This window comes from Pocillopora verrucosa, chromosome 12 (assembly GCF_036669915.1).
Source record: "Pocillopora verrucosa isolate sample1 chromosome 12, ASM3666991v2, whole genome shotgun sequence".
Classification (NCBI taxonomy): domain Eukaryota; kingdom Metazoa; phylum Cnidaria; class Anthozoa; order Scleractinia; family Pocilloporidae; genus Pocillopora; species Pocillopora verrucosa.
The window spans coordinates 1,910,257-1,932,357 of NC_089323.1; the positions used below are offsets into that span (position 1 = coordinate 1,910,257).

General features: G+C 36.1%; 1 protein-coding gene across 2 annotated transcripts; it reads left to right on the forward strand.

Annotated features, from left to right (window-relative positions):
- Positions 1-642: 642 nt before the first annotated feature.
- Positions 643-21,512, forward strand: LOC131772889 (protein zyg-11 homolog). 2 transcript variants are annotated; one of them, XM_066159077.1, is made up of 35 exons: positions 643-748; positions 1,221-2,274; positions 2,772-2,912; positions 3,364-3,422; positions 3,574-3,645; positions 4,120-4,174; positions 4,467-4,520; positions 4,676-4,789; positions 5,539-5,586; positions 5,916-5,974; positions 6,170-6,241; positions 6,725-6,779; positions 7,071-7,121; positions 7,279-7,392; positions 10,594-10,641; positions 10,979-11,037; positions 11,235-11,306; positions 11,792-11,846; positions 12,133-12,186; positions 12,346-12,459; positions 13,223-13,273; positions 13,913-13,971; positions 14,171-14,242; positions 14,669-14,723; positions 15,229-15,342; positions 16,111-16,158; positions 16,348-16,389; positions 16,894-16,942; positions 17,444-17,514; positions 18,234-18,287; positions 18,650-18,717; positions 19,148-19,277; positions 19,967-20,019; positions 20,465-20,559; positions 21,167-21,512. In XM_066159077.1, exons 2-35 carry the CDS (start codon positions 1,321-1,323, stop codon positions 21,223-21,225), a joined length of 3,270 nt encoding a protein of 1,089 aa, XP_066015174.1. In that variant the 5' UTR covers positions 643-748; positions 1,221-1,320; the 3' UTR covers positions 21,226-21,512. The 2 variants fall into 2 exon arrangements, with proteins under 2 accessions (XP_066015174.1, XP_066015175.1); XM_066159078.1 differs by lacking the exons at positions 18,234-18,287; positions 18,650-18,717; positions 19,148-19,277; ... (1 more) ...; positions 20,465-20,559; positions 21,167-21,512 and having other exon boundaries at positions 16,864-16,942; positions 17,444-17,476.
- The last annotated feature ends 589 nt before the right edge of the window (positions 21,513-22,101 follow it).

Genomic DNA, 22,101 nt, shown 5'->3' on the forward strand with positions numbered 1-22,101 from the left:
TTCTTCGTTTCTTTTCCCTGATAATTTTAAGCATTATTGACGACTTTAAAAGTAATCTTTGACATTTAAAAGTAGTTCTTTACGTTCTGTGATACTATAAATATTTAAACGATAAGCTGTCGTCCTGCTGATAAACTTGAGGTCACCAGAAAAATAGTCGGCTTGATTCGAAAGAACTTGCCCAATTCCTCGTCTTCCATACTGGAGATCGAGATGTCTGGAGTTTTGTCTTCCTCATCGCGGACCACTCTACCGAAACTGTTTCCTCTCCAAAGAGATCTGATTCCAGATTTTTTCTTTGATGTCTCTAAATATTTCTCAAGTTCTTTTGAAGAAGTTTCTTCTCCGATCAATCTTTCTTTTCGTGTTAAATTTGAAGATGAAGTCTGTGACAGCCGCCTTGCCTGTTAAGTTGAATCCTTCTATTTTCCTTTCTTTGAGGACATCTTTGTAGATCTAAGACTTAAACGCAATATATAGTTAAGTTTTGTTGAAAGTTCGATACCCACCAAATAAAACTGTTTTGGAACCTTCGGTTAACGGTTCGGAAATTCGAAATAAATGTAATTGTTGTCGAGTTAAGTATTATTTCTGTTACGTATTAGACTTTGTTTTTGTATTAGTGACGCTTCGATATCATATGTCAGACCTCGTGCGTTGTCATTTGCGGTAGTTTAGACAAGAGAGCTTATTGCGAGTGTTTCTGCGTTAATTGCGACTCATTCAGGCGTTACAGAGAGGACAATCGGTAAGCGACCGTATTACTGTATTGATTTCCTTGTTTTCTTTTCCTGTTACCGAATGTTGCATTGTTAGCTGTGTTTGCGCTCGCGTAATTAATATGTATTCGTGTCATAAAATAGTTATTTTAGTTTCAGTCCTTTAGTATCGCTTAGACTAGGGTTTTAATTGTATTTTAGTTTGACGGTTTTGGACATCAAGTCACAATTAGTACGAATAAACTACGTTTGGAATTATAGTTGGTCTTTGGTGTCTCGAATCAGTATTTCGCTCGATGTCCTCGCATTAAATCCTGTGTATCTTTGGGACATTCCGACGTTGTTTCGACGCCTGGAGCTATAATAAAGTCGATATATATTCGGAGGTGCTCGGATTGCTTCGGAGATTAAACAAGTGGCTACCAAGTTCAATATAAACGCGGAAGTTGTGATTATACTATTGATCTGATTTTCTGTGTACTTACATTTTTTTTCTCGAAGGAGCTACATGATTGAAGATCAAGGCGCAAGGAAGGAGCGTCAAAGAAATGGAGGAATTTAAACTGCTTTTACTGCGTGTGTTTTAGGGCAGCGTCTCAACATGAGCACAGTTTCACCAGCTTCTCTCGAAGAAATATGCCTGAGCTTTATCAGTGCTAACATTGAAGATTTATGCCACAGGGATGTTGAAGATGTCCAGTATGGCGAGGTTTCTTTTCAAAAACTTAGTTTCATTTCTCCGTTATTTCTCCACGAACACCTGGCAGACAATATTATGAGATGTCTCTCCCGTGATGGAAACCTGACAGATAGGACTGCATCTTTATTTGTTGATCCGCGGAGATGTAGAATCAGACATTTCTATCTCAGGAAATGTCAGCTGAGTTTTTCAATGCTGAAACTGTTCCTTGGAAAACACACAGTTGAGAAACTAGACTTATCTGGAACAAAAACGTTCTCCTCGCCTTTATTTTATCAACTTTTGAATGGAATGTCATCGACAGTAAGGGAGTTAAATTTGAGTTGCACACCATTTGCCTTGGACTTTGCTGCCATGAAGCCACTGAATTGTTTGACCCGTTTGGATGTGAGCCATTGCACTACTATAGACGACCGCGTGATGTCGGTTGCTGCACAGAATATGGATTGTTTACAACACATTAATATCTCGAACACTGCGATAAGACATGTCTCTTCATTTGGGAATCTAAGAGGTCGACTGAAAACATTAATCGCTTTTAACACACCAGTGGCATGGACAAAACCTGCTGAGTTTAAGGAATTTACATTATTGCAGAAGCTTGATATTTCAAGAAGTTCTTATAATGGTTTTCACCACGATGGGACAAACGAGTCTGTGAAATTTGATGAAATGCTTACAGACCAATGTATGATGCCAAACCTGGTCTATCTGGATGTTTCAGGTGTTTCCACAATAACAGCAAGTGCTTTGCAGTCATTTCTTAGTTCTCATCCTAACCTTCAGTTCCTTGGTCTTTGCTTGATGTCACGGAATTTACAAGAACAACTGGAAAGATTTTCTCCTCTTATTAAGGTAGAAGTACCATAATAATATAATAAACTAATGATATGAAACAGTGAAAAAATTTCATTGTTTTGAACCAGAATGGTGAGAATCTTTAAAGTTTGTTGGAGATATTTTGCAATTTTCATAAAAATATGCCTTCAGAGTTCCATATTGTAGAGGGACGCAATGTAAAGTCTATACTCAAACCTAGTGGCCCATCTTGCTGCAGTTCACACCCCTGTTTATTTAGCACTAAGTGACTCAGAGGGTTGCTCTACTCCCTCTCTGGATAGGATCCCAGTCTATCACAAGATTACCCCCAACAATCATCAGTTTCTTCAAAAAGTGTTGTACCAGAGTTAGTTACATTACACTTATATGCAGTAAGAACTGATATTGCTGCTAACATAAGGGATATGTGACTTGGCTACGTGATACTTAGCGTAATTTTCTGAAATCTTTTCATCCATCAACTACATTATAAAAGTCAAAAATTAAATTAAATGTGGCTTATCTTTCATCAGATTACAGGTGAAGCTACTGAGAAACAGATCCTTTGTTCATTACAAATGTACCCAGACAGAGCTGATTACATGAGAGAAGCTTTGAGAGGACTGTTTCGCATCAGTAATGATTGGACAGCAGGAAAACCACAAGTTCTCGAGGTAGACAATGAAATGGCTCAGTCAATTAACTTAAGGTTCACTAGGGTCCTTTGAGCTCCAAGAGTGATCTTTGTATACAGAAAAAATTTTGAACCTATAATTATTATTTTGAACCATGGTTTTGTGATTTATGATGGCAGCAATGTGAATATTTAACCTGACTGACTTAACAACCACAAGCAGGTTTTTCATTAAGTTTAGAAATTGCAAAATTTGCATAACCTGAAGTGCAGAATTCTCCAACTACAGTTCAAAGGCCTAGGGAATTTTGTTTTCATTTCCTACTACTGCATTTAATTCTCATGAAAACCCTGCAGAAGTGAAAAAAAATTCATTCAACAATGTTGTCTCTTAACAATTTTCTTTGTGAAAGGGGAAACTCTTACCTATATGATGCTTTGAAAACCTTAGGATTTAAAATTAGTTTAATTTGTTAATTCCATTTGTACAGCTTGTTCTTACTCCACTGGAAAAACATCCAGGTGATCTCAACGTTCAAATGGCCTCTACGTAAGTTAATATTCACAAAGATTCTTGAAAAGTTATGATAATCATTCAAAATGAAACAATTTTGTTTATTAAAATGAAAAAATTTTCTAAAAAATTTGATTATTTTCAAATCAAAGGTTTGATTATAGAGTGAATGATCTTTTGAATTCAGAGCTTGTGTAGGTAACATTATCAAAGAAAGAGGAGGAGAAGCAGACCCAGAAGTGCATCCTAGTTTCTTAAGGTAATAAAAATTATTACTGGATACATGATTAAATATGGTTAACACACTTCCGAAACAGTATTAGATGGCTGGTGTTGTTGTGTTAGCAGTAGTATTCTGTGCAACCAGGTGGTCGCCATGGCAATCAAGCCACAGCCCTCCTTTAAGCACCTGTCAACACAACACAAAAAAAACCAGTATGTGAAATGGTTGCAAACTAAAAATGTGGAAGTTAAGGTGGGGTGGGGAGTGCAAACCCTCCATGTCCCCCTCCCTCCAACATGTTTGTTAAACCACTGTCTTATTCATCTAAGGTAGAGAGGTGGTAATTTTCACAATAAATTTGTTACTTGATATGTTAAAAGTGAACAATTATAGTCAGAATCCTTTCAAGTTAACATGCACTTTGTGCAAGTTATGCCTCTAACTTCCTTACTCAGGTGACAGAATTATTCAGTGTGATTATCTTTAGTTGTCTTCTGTTTGATTTTTCAGTAAAGTTGCATCTTCGGTTCTGTCAGAAATGAGAATCTTTCCAAGAAAGCATGAGGTAAGAATTCATTTTATTTATGATAAATGAGTCAAGACAAACAGTTATGTAATCTATCATCAAAGACTCTCTATTATGTTTTGATTCTGCTTGATGTTATAAAAAAAGGACAGAAGAACAATGAAACATCAGAAAATAACCAGGGTAGAATTAATGTATTCATCGACTGAGCACAAGGAACAGACAGGAAATTCTTACACAGCCTCATGCCAATATTTTCCAGGTTTGCCTAATCTGATTCAATCACTCAGTGTTTGTCAAAAGCACTGCCCCTTTATCTTTCTTTCCATAGCTTATGTGGAATTGTATGTCAATTTTGGGGTCAAAACAAGTTGTCACAAAAGCAGTAAGTAGAAATGATTCAATATTGTAAATTATCTCCAGTGCATTGAAGGAATAGTGGCTCTAGTATATGGGCTGAAAATTTGGGGCAGTATAACTGTCAAGAGATGTATGTTGTCAAATAGAGTTGGAAACAAATAACTTGATTTTACTTTGCAGACATTCAACTATTTTGAAGCATCATCCTTGGCTATGAATGCTCTGAGCAATTTCCGCCGTAACCAGGATGTTTGTCAGCGGGCTATAGAGCTATGTGCCAAACTGTGTCTCAAGGTATCATGGTATAGTAGACAAATACTAAAAAATTGCACTTTTAGATAGATTCTTGGCTCAATTTGACACTCAAATATTGGAAAAGCAGGAGAAGCACTCATTATTCATGATGTCTGCAGTTACTAATTCAAGGGGAAATGCCAATAAAAGTTTGGATCAATGCCAGAATCTGAGCAATTACACAACTACCCCTCCTCTAACCCAACATTAACTTGACTTGTCATCAGTTGGCTGTTGGTGGTTAGGGGAGGGGTAGGTGTGTAATTGCTTAGATACTGACATTGACCCAAAATTTCATTAGCATTTCCCCTTGAATTATAGTAACTGCAAACATTTTGAATAATGAGTGCTTCTCCTGCACTTCCTCCTTTCCACCCCCCCTCTCTCTCTTTCTTTCTTTTTATTGTTAAGTTTCCCTGTTCTCTCAATCAGTTAACTTTTTCATTCTTAGAAGTGATTAACTTCTTCCTATTTTTCTTCCATTCATTATCTAGCAAACAGATAACGAGAGCACTCAATTGATCTGGTAGAAGTTATTTATATTGAACTAGCACCAAATTCCTGCATCTAATTAACAAGAAAAAGGAAGAAGAAGCAGCCAAAGGGGAGAATTAACAATCACATCTTTGAGTCTGCAAAGACATGCATGTCTAGACAATTTTTTTAATTACTAAAGCTATTAACTTGAGTGGTTCTCAGTTATAATTTGAAGTTAATTTAAAAGCTTTTCCAATTCCACACCTGTGCAGCTGACCAAGCGAGAAAAACTTGCTTTTGGCTCAAGGAAAAACATTAGGGTAAGAGACGTAACATATTAATCAATAAAAATCAATTCTAAATTCATTTAATTAGTGATTGTTATTAATCAAAGCAGCATTTTTGGCATGATAATAAGGTATTTAAATATCTCAAGTTGTGGTTGATTAAATTACAGTTCAAAGGCCAAAAGAATTTTGTTTTCATTCCTATTCTTATGAAAACCCTGCAGAAGTGAAAAAAGTTCATTTGAAAATGTTGTTTTTAAATAATATTTTTCCTTGTCAAAGGAAAAACATTTGTCTATATGATGTTTTGAAAGCCTTAGGGTTTTAAACTAATCTAATTCTTTTTAATTCCATTTGCACAGCTTGTTCTCACTCAAATGGAAAAACATCGGAATGATTTCAACATTCAAAGAGCAGCTATGTAAGTTATAATATCCATGAAGATTGATAATATTCATTAATGTGTATAGTTAGGATAATTATTCAAAATAAAACAATATTGTTTTTTATAAAAATAAATTTAAAAACATTTTGATTATTTTTAAAACAAAGTTTTGACCCTATTATATAAACATTACAGTTTATTAACATGTTTTGGATGTTCTTTCGAATTCAGATTTTGTATAGGTAACATTGTCATTGCAAGAGGAGGAGAAGCAGACCTAGAAGTGCATCCTTGTTTCTTAAGGTAAATTCTCACTGAATACATGATTAAGTATGTTTGAAATACTTCCAAAGTGGTATGGGAGGGCTGGTGTTGTCAAGCAACAAAACATAGCAACAGCTGTCCTTGCTACCAGGTGGTCACCCTGGCAATCAAGCTACAGCCCACCTTTACGCACCTATCAACACAACACAAAAAATACCAGTGTGTTAAATGGTTACTTACTCAAAAGTTGGCAGTTGGGAGGGGTGGGAAAGGAAGGGGAGAAGTGCAAACCTTCCATGCCCCGCTGCTACATGTCATTGGTTAAACCACTGCCTTGACAACCTGAGGTAGAAAAGTGGTTAATTTTCACTTATTTTATTTGAGTAGTTAAAAGTTAATATTTAGTCAGAATCTTTTTAAGTTAACATGCTGTTTGTGCAAGTTATGCCCCTAACTTGCTTACTCTGATGACAGAATGATTCAATGTGATTATCTTTAGTTATCTTCTGATTGCCTTTTCAGAAAACTTGCATCTTTGGTTCTATCAGCAATAAAAACCTTTCCAGAAAAGCATCTGGTAAGAATTTGCATTATTCATGATAAATGAATCAAGGAAAACAGTAATCTACCATCATAGACTCTCTATTGTGTTTTGATTCTGCTTGAATTGATATCTTATGATAAAATGACAGAACAATGAAACATTAGAAAATAATCAGAGCAGGATTAATGTAATCATCGACTGAGCACAAGGAACAGACAGGAAATTCTTACATAGCCTCATGCTAATATTTTCCAGGTCTGCCTAATCTTACTCAATCACTCAGTGTTTGTCATGATCACTGCCCCTTTTTCTTTATTTCCATAGCTTTTTTGGTGTATTCCAATTTTGGGGTCAAACCAAGTTTTCACAAAAGCAGTAAGTAGAAATGATTCAAATATTGTAAATTATCTCCAGTGCATTGAAGGAATAGTGGCTCTAGAATATGGGCTGAAAATTTGGTGCAGTATGTCACTGTCAGAGATGTATGTCACAAAATAGAATTGGAAACAAATAACTTGATTTTAATTTGCAGACATTCAACTATTTTGAAGCATCATGCTTGGCTATGGATGCTCTGTGCAATTTCCACAGTAACCAGGATGTTTGTCAGCGGACTATAGAGCTATGTGCCAAACTGTGTCTCAAGGTATCATGGTATAGTAGACAAATACTAAAAAAATTGCACTTTTAGATAGATTCTTGGCTCAATTTGACACTCAAATATTGGAAAAGCAGGAGAAGCACTCATTATTCATAATGTCTGCAGTTACTAATTCAAGGGGAAGTGCTAATAAAAGTTTGGATCATGTCAGAATCTGAGCAATTACACAACTACCCCTCCTCTAACCCAACATTAACTTGACTTGTCATCAGTTGGCTGTTGGTGGTTAGGGGAGGGGTAGGTGTGTAATTGCTCAGATATTGACATTGACCCAAAATTTCATTAGCATTTCCCCTTGAATTAGTACCTGCAGACATTTTGAATAATAATTGCTTCTCCTGCTTGAATATGCACTTCCCCCTTCCCCCACCCCAGGTAAAAATATAAGGTGGGATCCCGCCAATCCCACCTGGGATCTCAGGTGTGTCCCAGGTGGGATCCCGCCTTTTTCAGGTGGGATCCCGGGTGGGATTAGGGACTTGTCAGAAATTAGGAGGGGGGGTGGGAATTTTAAATTTGGGTTCGGAAATTAGGTGACCCATTCCTGCAATGGGAGTGAAATTTGCTAACCCTCCCCTTGAGCTTGGCCTAAAATATCATGACCCTCCCCCTCTTGTATAAATGATAAAATCTGATGATCAAGATTCTCACAGCAGCATTGATGGTGATGCTGAAGAGAGTGATGAATAGGATAGCCAGAACTCTACTAACATTATTAATAACAACATTATTCATAATTTCAATAAGACTATATAGCATTGTTATAAATGAAAAGTACATGTTTGTTAAATTCTTGCTATAGTACTTCACAGTTTATATCCATAACATTCCATAAACCGTTGTATTTTTCTCTTTTTTTGCCAAATAAAGAACTTCCTTTTTCTTCTGTGGGTGAACCTCTACATAACACGGGCACATATTTGCATGACCCTCCCCCTTTTAACTGCCCATTTTTCATGACCCCTCCCTTTTCTGAGGCTCAAAAAGTTGTGACCCCCCCTCTGTTTCCAACCCCCCCTCCCCCCCTGCTAATTTCTGACAAGTCCCTTATGGAACATCCCGCATGGAATCCCATCTGGGATTATGGAACATCCCGCATGGGATCCCACCTGGGATTATGGAACATCCCGCATGGGATCCCACCTGGGATTATGGAACACCCTGCATGGGATCCCACCTGGGATTATGGAACAACCCGCATGGGATCCCATCTGGGATTATGGAACATCCCGCATGGGATCCCACCTGGGATTATGGAACATCCCACATGGGATCCCACCTGGGATTATGGAACATCCCGCATGGGATCCCACATGGGATCCCGCCAATTGAAGTTGGGATCCTGCCTTAAATTCCTAATAGCATCCCACCTGGGAAAGCACATCCCGGGTGGGATAAACTTAGAATCCCGCCAATCCCTCTTGGGATCCTGCCTCAAATTTCAGATAGTTTCCCACCTGGGAAATCATATCCCAGGCGGGATTGCATCTGGGATCCTGCCAATCCCAGTTTAGACCCTGCATAAAATTACAGATGGCTTCCCACTTTCAGAAAAATCCTTTAAGGGATCCTGTTTATCACTGGAGACCACAGATTTATGAAATGTACCAGATAGGATATCTTAAAATTAAAAGGATAAAATTTTCTAGGTGAGCTATAGACCCCATCAATCCACTGAGGGTCCAAAACTTTCCAACTAGCTATAGAACATACTGACACCTCCAATGGGATCCCATTGTCTTACCAAACTGTTGATCATAAATGATTCAAACAGTACATGAATACACAGACTATATGTGATAAAGATCTCATAATTTATTTGCAATGAACCAGCATGTGTTTGACTTGTTTCATTAACAAATTTCTTAACCGAACATTCTTAAAGAATAACAGCACAACTCAGCATATTACTTTTTCTTCATCATTTAAGCAGATCATCTACAGTGTAATAAGGCTCAACGTTTAAAAAAATTGGCTGTTGTGTATCAAAGAATAAAAGAAAGACCAAACCCCAATAATTTATGTCATCAAAATTTTGACAAAGGTACTGATTGAAAGTCTGCTCTCTCTTCAGTCGAATTTTTCAAAGCAAAGCAAGGTCAGAATGTTCCCAAATGTGACTAAAGTAATCTTGAAACCTTACTCATAGATTTATTTCATTGTAAAGTGTAAGCTTAGGAAACCACAGCATGCAAGCGACCAATTCAATTCTCAGAATTATTTGAGTTTCAGTTGTGCTGAGTGTTAGGTAAGCTTAATTCAAGCCGTTATTTCTATTCTTTGATAAGATTTTGATCACGTAACGAATATGGCAATTTGTACTTACCACAAACTTCTAAAAATCCTAGCTTTAAATGGCCACTCGATCGTTGTTTGAACCAGTCGATATGTCAACTGTTAATTGTCCCTTTTTTTAAGTTCACGGCGCCAACGACTTTCTTTTCATTTAAAACACTCACGCTGTTCTCGTTTTCCCATTAAACCGCAATAAAACCAATCTTTAGAAGTGCTATATTAAGCAAAACAGTTGGGAAAAGAAACAACTTGAAGCAAGAGCGGTTAACCGATGAAAAGTACATTCAAAGATGAGCGCCAAATGGAGTTTTCTTTGTTTCCGATCACGGGCATGATCACGTAGACCTTTTAATCCTGCATTAAATGCGGGATCCCAGGTGGGATCAAATTTTCATCCCAGGTGGGAAAGGTGGGATCCCACCACCTAAGGCGGGATCCCGCCATTCCCACCTGGGATCCTGGGTGGGATTGCCGGGATCCTGCCTATATCCTGCCTGACATTTTACCTGGGGGCCCCCTCACTCTCTCTCTTATTGTTAAGTTACCTTGTTCACCAAATTAGTAAACTCTTTCATTCTCAGAAGTGATTCTCATACAACTTCTTCCTATAATATCCATACATTATCCAGCAAACAGATGGCGAGAGTATTCAAACTTATCTGGTAGAAGTTATTTATATTGATCTAACACCAAATTCCTGCATCTAATTTTCAAGGAAATGTGTAACAGCCAAAGGGGAGAATTAACAATCAGATCTTTGAGTCTGCAAAGATATGCATGTCTAGACAATTATTTTAATGACTAAAACTATTAACTCAAGTGGTTCCCTGCTGTAATTTGAAGTATCTAGGGTTACTAATTAAAGGCTTTTCTGATTCCACACCTGTGCAGCTGACTCAGCAAGAAAAACGTGCTCTTGGCTCAGAGAAAAACATCATGGTAAGAGACGTAACATATTAATCAATAAAAATAAATTCTAAATTCATATAATCAGCAATTGTTATTAATCAAAGCAGCATTTTTTGGCACGATAATCTGGTATTTAAATATCGCAAGTTGTGGTTGATTAGATTACAGTTCGAAGGCCAAATGAATTTTGTTTTCATTCCTACTAATACATTTCTTATGAAAACCCTGCAGAAATGAAAAAAGTTCATTTGAAAATGTTGTTTCTAAATAATATTTTTCCTTGTCAAAGGGAAAAGTCTTGCCTATGATGTTTTGAAAGCCTTAGGGTTTTAAACCAATCTAATTCTTTTTAATTCCATTTGCACAGCTTGTTCTCACTCAAATGGAAAAACATCCGAATGATTTCAACATTCAAAGTGCAGCTATGTAAGTTATAATATCCATGAAGATCGATAATATTCATCAACATGTATAGTTAGGATTATCATTCAAAATAAAACAATTTTGTTTTTATAAAAAACAAATTTTAAAAACATTTTGATTATTATTTTTAAAACAGTTTTGACCCTATTATATAAACATTACAGTTTATTAACATGTTTTGGATGTTCTTTCGAATTCAGATTTTTTGTAGGTAACATTGTCATGGCAAAAGGAGGAGAAGCAGACCCAGAAGTGCATCCTCGTTTCTTAAGGTAAATTCTCACTGAATACATGATTAAGTATGTTTGAAATACTTCCAAAGTGGTATTAGAGGGCTGGTGTTGTCAAGCAACAAAACATAGCAACAGCAGTGTCTTGGCTACCAGGTGGTCACCCTGGCAATCAAGCTACAGCCCACCTTTACGCACCTATCAACATAACACAAAAAATACCAGTGTGTTAAATGGTTACTTACTCAAAAGTTGGCCGTTGGGAAGGGTGGGAAAGGAAGGGGAGAAGTGCAAACCTTCCATGCCCCGCTGCTACATGTCATTGGTTAAACCACTGCCTTGACAACCTGAGGTAGAAAAGTGGTTAATTTTCACTTTTTTTATTTGAGTAGTTAAAAGTTAACAATTAGTCAGAATCTTTTGAAGTTAACATGCTGTTTGTGCAAGTTATGCCCCTAACTTTCTTACTCTGATGACAGAATGATTCAATGTGATTATCTTTAGATATCTTCTGATTCACTTTTCAGTAAACTTGCATCTTTGGTTCTATCAGCAATGAAAACCTTTCCAGAAAAGCATCTGGTAAGAATTTGCATTATTTATGATAAATGAATCAAGGCCAACAGTAATCTACCATCAAAGACTCTCTATTATGTTTTGATTCTGCTTGATCTTATGATAAAATGACAGAACAATGAAACATCAGAAAATAACCAGAGCAGAATTAATGTATTCATTGACTGAGCACAAGGAACAGACAGGAAATTCTTACAATTAGCCCTATGCCAATATTTTCCAGGTCTGCCTAATCTAACTCAATCACTCAGTGTTTGTCATGAGCACTGCCCCTTTATCTTTATTTCCATAGCTTTTGCAGAATTGTATGTCAATTTTGGAGTCAAACAAAGTTGTCACAAAAGCAGTAAGTAGAAATGATTCAAATATTGTATATTATCTCCAGTGCATTGAAGGAATAGTGGCTCTAGAATATGGGCTGAAAATTTAGGGCCACTAGAAACCATTAAGAGATGTATGTCACCAAATAGAGTTGGAAGCCAATAACTTGATTTTTACTTTGCAGGCATTCAACTATTTTGAAGCATCATGCTTGGCTATGGATGCTCTGTGCAATTTCCATGGTAACCAGGATATTTGTCGGCTGGCCATACAGCTATGTGCAAAACTGTGTCTTAAGGTATCATGATAAATTACACACAAATCCTAAAAAAGTTGCACTTTTAGAGAAATTCTTTGTCCAATTTGGCACTCAAATATTGGAAAATTAGGAGAAGCACTCATTATTCAAAGTGTCTGCAGTTACTAATTCAAGGGGAAATGCTTATAAAAGTTTGGTTCATGCCAGTATCTGAGCAATTACACAACTACCCCTCCTCTAACCCAACATTAACTTGACTTGTCATCAGTTGGCTGTTGGTGGTTAGGGGAGGGGTAGGTGTGTAATTGCTCAGATATTGACATTGACCCAAAATTTCATTAGCATTTCCCCTTGAATTTGTACCTGCAGACATTTTGAATAATAATTGCTTCTCCTGCTTGAATATGCACTTCTTCCTTCCCCCCCCCCCTCTCTCTCTCTCTTCTTTTAATTAAGTTACCTTGTTCACTGAATTAGTAAACTCTTTCATTCTCAGAAGTTATTATCATGTAACTTCTTATAATATTGATTCATTATCCAGCAAACAGATAACAAGAGTACTCAAACTTATCTGGTAGAAGTTATTTATATTAATCTAACACCGAATTCCTGCATCTAATTTTCAAGGAAATGTGTAACAGCCAAAGGGGAGAATTAATAATCAGATTTTTGAGTCTGCAAAGACATGCATGTTTAGACAATTATTTTAATGACTAAAACTGTTAACTTGAGTGGTTTCCTGCTGTAATTTGAAGTATCTGGGTTACTAATTAAAAGCTTTTCTAATTCCATACCTGTGCAGCTGACTGAGCAAGAAAAAAGAATTGCTTTTGGCTCAGAGAAAAACATTATGGTAAGAGGCGTAACATATTAATCAATAATATATAGATTTAGCTAAGCCTATAAAAGCGGAGCTCGCATTTTTTTTTCCCGCATGTCTCAAGGGCACAACACCTTGCCCTGGCCAGGACTAGAACCCATGTTGTCCAACTCGGAGCCCAGTGCACAGACCATTGGACTACTGGACAAAGCCGTGGCATTGACATTCCCGCAGTACAGTTGACCGCACATGTTAAAAGTAGCACCTTGTACAGTCGTACGTCCAAATTTTTTCGGCTTGATGGGTTACTACTATTTTGCATAATTATGGGGCTACACTTTGTGAGCTCTGCTAAAAATAAATTCTAAATTCATTTAATTAGTGATTGTTATTAATCAAAGCAGCATTTTTTGACATAATAATCATGCAGGTACTTAAATATCTCAGGTTGTGGTTGATTAAATTACAGTTCAAAGGCAAAAGGAATTTTGTTTTTATTCCTATACTAATACATTTCTTATGAAAACCCTGCAGAAGTGAAAAAAGTTCATTTGAAAATGTTGTTTATTAATCGTATTTTTCCTTGTCAAAGAGAAAACTCTTGCCTACATGATGTTTTGAAAGCCTTAGGGTTTTAAATTAATCTAATTCTTTTTAATTCCATTTGCACAGCTTGTTCTCACTCAAATGGAAAAACATCCGGATAATTTCATCATTCAAGTAGCAGCTGTGTAAGTTATAACATTCACGAAGATTGATAATATTCAATGAGATGTATAATTAAGATAATCATTCAAAATAAAACAATTTTGTTTTTTATGAAAACAAATTTTAAAAACATTTTGATTATTATTTTTAAAACAAAGTTTTGACCCTATTATATAAACGTTACAAGTTACAAACATTTTTGGGATGTTCTTTTGAATTCAGAGCTTGTGTATTTAACAACATCATGGCAAGAGGAGGGGAAGCAAACCCAGAAGTGCATCCTCATTTCTTAAGGTAAAATTATTACTGAATACATGATTAAATGTGATTAAAACACTCCCAAAGTGGTATTAGAGGGCTGGTGTTGTCAAGCAACAAAACATAGCAATAGTTGTCTTGGCAACCAGGTGGTCACCTTGGTAATCAAGCCACAGCCCACCTTTACGCACCTATCAGCACAACACAAAAAATACCTGTGTGTTAAATGGTTACTTATTAAAAAGTTGGCAGTTGGGAGTGGGGGGGGGGGGAAGGGGAGAAGTGTAAACCTTCCATGCCCCCCTGCTACATCTCATTGGTTAAACCACTGCCTTAACAACCTGAGGTAGAAAGGTGGTTAATTTTCATTTTTATTATTTGATTAGTTAAATGTTAATAATTCGTCAGAATCTTAAAGTTAACATGCTCTTTGTGCAAGTTATCTTCTGTTGGATTTTTCAGTGAAGTTGCACCTTTGGTTCTATCAGCAATGACAATTTTTCCAGAGGAGTATTGTGTAAGAATTTGCTTTATTTTTGATAAATGAATCAAGACAAACAGTAATCTACCATCAAAGACTCACTATTATGTTTTGATTCTGCTTGATCTTATGACAAAATGACAGAAGAACAATGAAACATCGGAAAGTAATCAGAGTAGAATTAATGTATTCATTGACTGAGCACAAAGAACAGACAGGAAATTCTTACATAGCCTCAATGCCAATATTTTCCAGGTCTGCCTAATCTAACTCAATCACTCAGTGTTTGTCATGAGCACTGCCCTTTTTTCTCCATTTTTTCCATTTTTTTCCTTATGGCGGACCGTATGTTAATTTTGGGGTCAAAACAAGTTGTCACAAAAGCAGTAAGTAGAAATGATTCAAATATTGTATATTATCTCCAGTGCATTGAATGAATAGTGGCTCTAGAATATGGGCTGAAAATTTAGGGCAGTAATTGTCAAGAGATGTATGTCGCCAAATAGAGTAAGAAACCAATAACTTGATTTTTACTTTGCAGACATTCAAATACTTTGAAGCATCATGTTTGGCTATAGATGCTCTGTGCAATTTCCATGGTAACCAGGATATTTGTCAGCGGGCTATAGAGCTATGTGCAAGTCTGTGTGCTAAGGTATTGCAGGACAGTACAAACAAATCCCCCAAAAAATGCATATTTTGGACAGATTCTTTGCTCAATTGGACACTCAAATATTGGAAAAGCAGGAGAAGCACCCATTATTCAAGATGTTTGCAGGAACTAATTAAAGGGAAATGCTAATGAAAGTTTGGATAGATGCTAGAATCTGAGCAACTCCACACCTACCCCTCCCCTAACTCAACATGAACCCCTAACTTGTCATCAGTTGACTGTTCTTGGGTTAGGGGAGGGGTAGGTGTGCAGTTTTTCCAGATTCTGGCATTGATTCAAACTTTCATCAGCATTTCCCCTTGAATTAGTGCCTGCAAACATCTTGAATAATGAGTGCTCCTCTTGCATGAATATAAACTTCCGCCCCCTTCCCCCCTCTCTCTTTCAATTATCAAATTACCTTGTTAACTAAATTAACTCTTTAATTCTCAGAAGTGATTATTATATAACTTCTCCCTATAATATCCTTACATAATCCAGCAAACAGTTAACAAGAATACTCAAACTTATCTGCATGGTAGAAGTTCTTTATCTTGATCCAACACCAAATTCCTACATCTAATTTACAAGTAAAAGTGTAGCAGCCAAAGGGGAGAATTAACAATCAGATCTTTGAGTCTATGAAGACATGCATGTCTGGATGATTATTTTAATTATTAAAACTATTGGTTTAAGTGGTTCCCTGTTGTAATTTGAAGTAAGTATCTGGGTAAAACTAATTGAAGGCTTTTCTAATTCATACCTGTGCAGCTTACTGAGGAAGAAAAACTTGCTCTTGGCTCAGAGAAAAACATTATGGTAAGAGACATAACATATTAATCAATAAAAATCAATTTTAAATTCATATAGCGATTGTTATTATATCAAAGCTGCATTTTTTGGCATGATAATCAATTATTTAAATATCTCAAGTTGTGGTTGATTAAATGTGTCTTCCAATTATAAACTAGGTCTTTACTAATCATGCAGTTCATTTTAAAAATACAGACCATGTTTAATATTATTCAAGAAAAGATCAGTGCTAGACAGGTATGGATCAGATAGAATTTGCAACACTATAATGAAATGATTTCATAATACAAATGTCATTTTTTTTGATGGAGCAAGCAGATTAAAGAAAGATTAGGTTAGGCCTTGTGCACTCAGGGTCATCACCATTTTGGTTTATTGCTGTATGGTATTGTTACAATGCCTTTGAGCAGAATTTTTTTCAGTTTAAGAGATATGATCATCACAATAAAGGAACACAAAGCTAGCACGTTTTCTAGAAATAGAAAACATGGGAAAGCCAAGACTTGAATTAAGTTAAACATTTTTTTAAGGTTACTTGATCTGACTGTCAATTCAAATTAGCTGCTTTCATAATTATAATTATATTTTCTCATTTTCTTTATCTCAGTTGACTTGTGATAATTTTATCCAAGATTGTTATAACCAATAATTGTCCTTTTAAGAAATTGTTCTCTACCTTTTCATCATCAATGATTATTAATGATATTTTAGATTGCTTTATGCAGTCTTTTTTTTTTCTAGGAGGATCTCACATTGAGTAATGCATTTACTGTTCTAGAGAAATTAACTGGTATGCAATGTTTTAATATCTTTGCAAAATTTTACTTTGAAAAGAGATTTATGAAGAAAAAAGTTTGCAATTGCATGTAGCTGGTTGAGCTAAACTCAGGGTGTTTTAGCAAAGTCTTTTGTCATTCACTATGACAAAGGGCTAACACTTTATAGTGGCCAATTTACATTATTAACCCTGTTGGAATAGTAAATTACTACAGTTTCTTTAGAACTTACTCCCTTCACTTGAGCTAAACTCAGTTTTCAGCCTAAGGAGTGACCAGGAGACTGGTTGTCCAAGTAGATAGGATGTTGGCTCATTGCAAGTTACCCACCCACCCCACCCTCCCCTGCCATTTCATCTTTTTCTGAGAGTTTTTGCAAGGCATTATGATATTAGAGTTCAGTGCCTTTCCCTAGAATACAATACAATGACCCTTTCCCGAGTTCAGCAAACCAGGAGTAAGGCTCTTTCCATGAGCTGTCCAGATAAAAAAATAGTTCTTTCTGACATTTACAGATGAGATACCGAGCACTTGTTCTCTGTTTGTTGAGAAAGGAGGTTTTCAATTGATGGTGCAAGGCCTGAAGGTATACAAGAACATTCTTTTCTAGAAACTGCCAAGTAAATTCAAACAAACTGCCAGGAGGCTGTGTGGCTGAGTGGTTAGGGTGCTGGACTTGTAATCTGGTGGTCTTGGGTGTAAGTCCCCTACCTCAAGTTGAACTCCTCAGCTATGCTGTGTAAATAGCCAACTGGTCAGCCTCCTGGCAGTCATAGTAAAGCACTATTGGATAGCAATAGAAATAGCTAAATATAGTCAACCATACGGTGTCAAACAGCAACAGCACAACAGAGTGAGTGTTGTTAAGTAAATATGTTTAAGGTTTCACAGCTCCCACACACCTGGTGTCAATGAAACTGGGATCAGACGGGATCAGATCATGGACCAGATCAGGTCATGGATCACATCACAGATTGAAAAAAGAAAATTTTTGAAAAGTGTAAAAATCAAACTATTTACAAAATAATAATACTTATAATATAAGATTAAAAAACTTAAAATATGTCAATTGAAATTAGAAATGTTGTATGACAAGCACTAAATGAAGTCTGCATGGTCCCACTGGAAGTTCGTGTCTGTGATCCAATGCATTCCAATTCAGATTTTGTTGATGCCACCACACACTTACCCAGGTGCTAACCATAGATATAGTGTTGCCAAATATAGTATGGTCTTACTTCTTAATGGTGCAGTTACAGTCAACAATTTTATGTTTAATCTGATACATTATAAAATCAACTCTAGCTGTTCAGAGAAGGAAGCCAAGCCATTATCAAAATGAAGCTTCTTAGAACACTGGTAAGCCACCAAGAAAAGCCTATTAAGCACAGGTCCACCACAAGGCTAAACAACTGTGCTCCAAGTTCAACATTGACTCTAAAGTCATTGTGTATATGGTTTCCAGAGATCAGATTTAAGTCTTCTGTGATGGACAGTTAGAAAAAAATAGAAATGGGAAGCTCAATATCATGCACCAGGAAAGAAAAGTCAATGACAGAGCATTTAATAACATTTCATGTCTTGGTTAATCTCACTTTAACTTAGGAACCTATAAGCAATAACAAATGAATAACTACAAAATCTGAACAATTACAAACAGAAATCAGTCAACAGCCCAAAGCAAGTAAATTCATTTTGATCCTCGTTATTTTGTGTTTCAGAACATTATAGCTGAGATTCCAAGTCTGAGGCACTTATTCATCACAGATGAATTGATGAATCTTATTGGGTAATGTCTTTTTCTGTTTGTCAAATAAGGTTTTTTTTTTTTAGTTAGGAATATTGAGTTTGTTTGCAACAAATTTGGGCAGCTTTGAATCTACACATCAAGTGATTTTTCAAAGCTTTGCAACAAGGTCAAATTCAGCAAGTGAGACTGAAAGGCACATGAAGCTAATTAAAAATTAAGTTAATAAGTGTTTTTGAGAGCATGAGGCAGTTAAAGTAGGGCTGCTATGTTAACATTTTTAATCAAGATATGTTTTAATTAACTTGTGGAAAAGTATTTAGTCCAGAGCATTTAATCAAAATTGTTCTTTGAGGAAACAAATGAAAATGTGTTTGTTATTAATCCAACAAATGATAATTATTATTAATAAATAAAAAAAACAGTCTTCAGCCATGGACCTAAAGTGAAGTTTAATTCTTGTCTTGCGTAGGTCTCTCCTGGATGATGGGCTTCTCCAGTTGTCCTATTTTTGTGGTGGAATTTTGTCCAACATTATGCTGGAGTGGTCTGATGATAGAAAGCTACAGTCATACAGCAAACAGTTTTTACTTGATAAGCTGGTAGATATTAGTCGTCTTACTTTGGGGCATGGTTGCAAATTAACTAATAGTAGGCTTTGAATACTCTTCTGTAACAAATTCATCTTTGGGTTGACATTTTTTCATTGTTTTTTGTTTTTCTAAATATGAGGCAAAGCTGAGCAAATTTTATATTGACAGTTACTTTGAAAATCAGAAAATTATACCATCAGTCCCATGTACAAGTAAATCTGGATGTCATTTCTGTAAAAGTGAAGAGATTTTGTACATTTTGTTGTGATACAAACATTTTTAAAATTGTGAGTCCATTTAAGTGACTTCACTTCTTGAGCGGGGACTAGAATGGAGCAATTGGAATTAGGGAAATGGGGCTGGGGACATGATCTAAAAACAACACCTCCAGGTGTAAAATTTTTTTCACTCAAATATCTCAGGTTTAAAAATTTGCCCCCACCCCTCACCTCTCTTAACCCTCAACACCCTAACATCATTATGCATATTCTCCATACTGTTCTCCATAAATTTCTTAAGGTGGTAGGAGGAGAACTTGTCTAATAATCAAGAGCCACTTTAATTGGTGATCAGTTCCTTTATTCTTGTGACCTTAATGTGTGATTGGGAGGAAATATTGTAAGGAGAAATTAGATGATAATCACTCTTGTGACAGCAACAGTGTTGAGGTAAAAATGTTGCATTTTTCTCTTTATCAGGAACAAGCTGTGAACCGATGGGAATTTCCTGCAGACCAGTTTGTTACTTATAAGTTTGTATATCTTTTTGCAAAGTTATCTTTATCAAGTACTGGTTATTTTTTTATCTTTTCATGAATAGAAAAAAGACAAAAAAAATTGTACAAGCCATAGGGCAAGTGCAGTTTGTAGTCTTCAAAAAAATTTCAAGTGCTTATTTAAACTAAACTGCATGAGAAATCTTGTTGTTACCTATTAATAATTTACGAGAAAAAAAAAAGCATCACAGAAGGTCCAGTTGGGTGAAAATTTGACAGTGCACATGCTATTTTTAATTTGCACTCATGACATGAAAAATGCACCTGTTTTCAGCCAATTAGACATGCATAATTTTTTATGTATCTTATAGCAGATCAAAAATTGATTCTTACAGTCTCCTGTGAAGCACTAGTTCGAACACTGTTGAAGTTTGTATACAATAATATTAAAATTGTAACCCTTTTCCCTTTTTTCTGTTAGGTCATTCAGATCTTTTGTCCCTCTCCTCCAGTGTGCTATGCCTGCTGTGCAGCTGTGGGCTTTGTGGGGAATCATAAATGTCTTCACCAGTGACAGTAAGCACCTCTTGATCTCAAATGTTTGAACAGTGCCTTGGCTAATTAAAAACTCATACAGGATGATGCATTTGATTTTTGTAAGGCTGAGCTTAGATAGAAACCTCTATTTGACCCCATTGATGTTGCTGACATAAATTCCAACCCCCCCCCCCCCCAGTGCATTCCTTTCTGTGCAGGGAAGGCAGGGTATCTTGAAGTTTGCTCGATTGCTCTTGTAGTACATAGCAAGCAAATTTAGCAATGATCATCCTAAAATTCTAGCCTGATGTACACTCAAGATTTAGGAGCTGGTCTTGTTTATGGTAGACAACTGTCTCTATTTATTGAATTTGGGACTCAAACATGTACACCTTTCTCATATGAACATGGAAAAGTTTAACCCTTTGACCTGCAGTTTCTCCCCACAATATCATCCCTGAGTCACATGTAAAGGTCATGAGAAGAAAGGAAATGATCACCAGCATGAAACTTTTAGCAAAATTTTTCAAGATTTGTAAGCTGTGTTGTAGTCCCATCATTAAGATTACTTACTCATGGTAATGTGATGATCAGGAGCTAAATTAACAGACAAGCGACTCACCACAAAACTTATCTTTTTTTGCAGTGCAACGTTATGCCCCTCTGCTTATAGATGTCTCCGGGATATTGTTCGGAGAGTATTAACAACATCACACAATGGAGTCAGAGAGCTGGCACAGAAGCTTTCAGATACTGTGGCTAATTCTTAGCCAAGTTAGAAAAATATTAACTGCTAATTCTTTTAAAGAGACTTTCAATGACAACCTAATAATATTTGACTAGGATTAAGTTTACTTTTTGAAGCTTAAAAAGCAGTATTGTCAATACAATATTCTCTTCAAATGCCTTTCGCAGGTCTTTGTGAAATTTTACAGGCAGGATTTGTGACTAAATGTGGAATAAATAATTTCAGGGTGCTGTCCTTGGTTACAGTTTTGTTTTATTTGTTATATTCAAACCAAGCTTTTGGTGATCTCTTTTGGCCTCTGACATGCCAATTTTTTTACTTCTAATTAGTAATTTCATGGCCTTAGATTAAATATAAATAATCTCCACTTACACTTTAAGATGGTAGGTTCACAGTCACAAAGGAAGTGTTGACAGCAATTGGAGAATCATAAGTGTTTCACAAATCTCTAGATTCTACTAGATGTGTAACACTCCAGAGAAAAACCATGTGTTCACATTCCAACTCCTTTCAGTTTGGAAGGGGATATCCTAGTTATGGTTGCCACAGTCATAGGATTTTGAAATTCCCCGACATTTCCCTGAAAAAGGCAAAATTTCCCCAACCAGCTAAATTAACAATTTCACAAACTAATCCTGACCTTTAACTTCCACTCACTGCAATCCTCTCCACCCATAACTTTAGGTCAATCATATTCTTGTAGAAATATTTCTTCAGAATTAATGGCCCGTTTTAAGATTCAGACAGGCTCTGGAGTAGGAGGTGGTGCTTCACAACCTCGGAATGTTTCAGAGTTGAATAGTTAAGAATCACAAGTAGAGGTTCTTTTTGAT